General features: G+C 31.9%; 1 protein-coding gene across 1 annotated transcript; it reads right to left on the bottom strand.

Annotated features, from left to right (window-relative positions):
* Nucleotides 1–536: 536 nt before the first annotated feature.
* On the bottom strand, nt 537–2,951 carry LOC123694789. Its single transcript, XM_045640355.1, has 2 exons — nt 2,069–2,951; nt 537–1,644 (listed from the first exon to the last, which is right to left on the bottom strand). Exons 1-2 carry the CDS (start codon nt 2,520–2,522, stop codon nt 1,589–1,591), a joined length of 510 nt encoding a protein of 169 aa, XP_045496311.1. The 5' UTR covers nt 2,523–2,951; the 3' UTR covers nt 537–1,588.
* Nucleotides 2,952–3,897: the final 946 nt, after the last annotated feature.

Here is a 3,897-nt window from a genome sequence, read left to right on the forward strand (position 1 = left end):
AATACATTATTTCTTATGTTTTTCCATTGTAATAACTAATAACTAATAACGGAAAAAGGGGTAAGTAATAATTTAAATTATTAGTAAGGTAAAATTTCAGGAGCTCTACAAGACTTTGGAACCGCTTTTCTTAATCAAATTATTACAATGCCTTTTTTCATTACAAGTCTATAAAAATTAAGTATAATGTATATCGACTTCCTTATTAGATAATATTCTGTACAAGAACGGAAGATTAAGTTTTCCAGACACCTGTAATATCCTTGTTAAAATATAATCCCGCGGGGACGATGTTTTTCATGAACCTGAAAGGAATAAAGAAAAATTTAATCTGTCGGAAACGAAGTAACCATCTCTTCTTTACATTGAGTACCTAAATTGGTAAATTGAGCCAGTCGCGTTTTAACTTAATCTCAAATACTCAATACAAATTCTGGAAAGTTGCGAAAGCATAATGACCATAAGTGTGCGTGTGTTTTGTAATTTTTTAAATAAATATATCATATATGTGGGGATGGTGTAAATGAAAAGCCAAATTCGCCCAATCGATTTATTTCCCAGACACCGGTTACATATCAAAAAATCATTTCAACAATCCTCCATTACATCGTACCACAAAACACAAAGTCAAGTCATAGACAACCAAAAATCTACAGTCTACAGATAACATGTCCACAGATTAAATAATAGAAAAACACAGACTAAAAATAAAAGTAGTTATGAAATACAATCTTAATTATTTATCCTATTCCCACACGGTCATCCTGCAGAATCATCTGTCCCAGATGAGTCAACAGTCGTAGATGATCAATATGGTAAGTAGACAATGGTAAATCACCTTTATCTATTACATGTAGAAATCCTTCCTTCTTTCCTCTTTTATTTGAATTAAGTATACATTCCACGCAATTATCAATGTTTGTTTTAATCTTTTCTTTTAAATTCTCCATATAATAATTTCTATTTATTAATTCCTCAGTCTTAACACAACCAAAGTGTCCGTTTTCATGATGTTTTCTTATAATTTCATTTTGCATTTTCTTAGGTACAACCATTAATTTATTTCCATCCTTAATCTTCCATAACATTCCATTCTTCTTTTTTGCAAGCACTATTGGACTAGCATAATCAGACTTACTTGTTTTTATTATTCCTTCATCAAGCCATTCTTTAATCTGTTTGTCAACAATGTTAAGCTCCAAAGGTGACAATCGTCGTGGATTCTGATAAACTGGTACATCATCGGTTAATAATATTTTAAGTTTTACATTTGATTCTTTAGTACATCTTTTGGGGTTATATTCTTTTATAATATTCTGTATTTTATTCTTATATTCTTTGTTTTCAATATTTGTGATATCTTCATTTTCATTCTCTAGCATTGTAAGGTGTAATATTCTTGTTGCAGTGATAGTTCCAGATTTAAAATTGATTTCTACTTCTTTCAGTACAGGATTTCCTAATATAATGTTGACAGGGATAGCGCCATCATCAACAACATAAAATAAAGTTTCAAAATAACAATCATCAATTTCAATTTTTGCTGTGAAAGATCCTTTTGTATAAATTTCCTTTTCAGCTATTCCAGTTAAAGTTTCTGTTGTTCCTGAACTATAAGATAACAATTTTTCACCTTGAATCTTCCTAAAATAAGACATAATTATTAAATTAGCATCGCTTCCGGTATCAATCAGGGCTTCTACATCAATATTATTTATTTTCAGCTTCTTGAAAGGTCTCACATCAATATTATTTTTAGTTGACATAATTTCCAAACTCTTTTTTATACTTTTAGAACATTCAGTTGATTTATGGCCAAACAAGTTGCATTTAAAACATTTAATGCCTTTAGTACAATTAGGCGACTCATGATCTAAATCTCCACAATTGAAACATCTCTTTACTCGTAGTGTTTTTTGAATTTTCATGCCAATGGACTTTGATACTGAATTACTTTGAATCTTATTAGGTGAATATGATTTTTTCTTAATTTCTGAATAAATGTCTAATTTCTTTCTGAATTCTTTAATGTTACAAGCGCCATATAAAATATTTTTGTTGGACTCACTGTCTTTAATACCGTCGATGACATATTCCATCAGGGCTTCATCTTCAACATTCCCAAGTACTGCAAGTTCCTTCATATGTAAAAAATATTGCTGATGAGTCTCATTCATCTTCATCCGGCGAGTTGAAAGTCTCTTGTGAACAGTTGCACTGTTCAACTTCTTACCAAATTCCTCACGGAGCTCAGACTTAAGTGTATCCCACGTGGTGGTCCCACTTAGTGAACGTAAAAATAGCTTGGCGGTTCCCGCGAGAAGCCGCTTCGAAAATATGAGTTTTTCTATTTCGCCCCATTGCATTAAAGAGGAAATATCTTCAAAATCTTTTACGAATGTTTCGATCCCATAGGCATCATCACCCGAAAATGGCGTCATTGATTTCTCTAAGTCATTGAAGGAAATACGCGGCGATGGTTCACCACAATCATCATCATCTTTTACTCGTTTCGGCGGCATGTTGAATAATGTAAATAAAAAGTTTTATAGTCTTCAAGTCGTAATCGTATAATCATAAGCTTCTTTAAATCTTAGTCTTCGTTCGTAATTCGTAAATTCTTAATCAGGTTAAATCACCGGCATCATAGTCTTCGTCTGTTTTTTCTTTATTCCACCATCCCGTATCCCGGACGAAGCCCCCAAATTATGTGGGGATGGTGTAAATGAAAAGCCAAATTCGCCCAATCGATTTATTTCCCAGACACCGGTTACATATCAAAAAATCATTTCAACAATCCTCCATTACATCGTACCACAAAACACAAAGTCAAGTCATAGACAACCAAAAATCTACAGTCTACAGATAACATGTCCACAGATTAAATAATAGAAAAACACAGACTAAAAATAAAAGTAGTTATGAAATACAATCTTAATTATTTATCCTATTCCCACATATATGCAATAAACTTATAATTATGATATGTGTATAGCCAAAATAAAATATTTAAAAACATTTTTACTATGTTTTATATTATGTATCCTTACATATTTCCAAAATTAGGTAGGTGCCTATGTTTTCTTTTCCATTCTAGACTAAACATAATATATTTTCATTTCATCCACCTTCTCTATAACGAAATAAGCTCAAACTTAAAATTTAAACAAACTATACGTACTTCACCGGTTCACACGAGGTGTTTTCCAAAAGCCATGGTTACCTAGCCGGCTAATGTGCTCTCTCCATGGCGCGCCATAAAGGGGAAATTGCCTTCCTAGTTGAATTCATCCAACGCTAACCGAGACGACGACGCGGACGCCAACCTTCCGAATAACATAGCCGTTTCCGCGACGAACATTTTAGTGTAGTGTGGACCGACGCTTCACGCCATGGAATAAATTGTGAATATTTTTAGTTATGCATGAAATAAGCTAGTTTTAAAGAATTTTCTTCAGCTTAACGTATTAGGAATATGTACCTAGTTAAACTAACAATGTTTGCCAATAATATAACGATAATACCATAGGTTAAAGGTTATAAGACGTATTCTTCGTTCTTTAAAATTCTGAGGTTCTTGTGTCGCTTTTTTATTCCATATGAAAATTATTGTTAATTAACATATTAATACAACATCAGCTGACGATAAATAAAAGTAAATGTTAACTTTTACGACCTTAAGGAAATATTAAACAATGTTGACGAAAATATTATGTTTTAAGTATTGATTCTGGTAATTTATTTCTTTAATAATATGTATAATATGTTTCATAAAGCCGTTCTCGGCGGGATACCAACCAACGGTGATATAGAACTCCCACCGACTTTATGAAATTATCATTTGCTTACAAATTAATAAGTTTTATCCTAAATTATAATTTTACTGCGTTGATAAAA

Source organism: Colias croceus, chromosome 10 (assembly GCF_905220415.1).
Source record: "Colias croceus chromosome 10, ilColCroc2.1".
Lineage (NCBI taxonomy): Eukaryota > Metazoa > Arthropoda > Insecta > Lepidoptera > Pieridae > Colias > Colias croceus.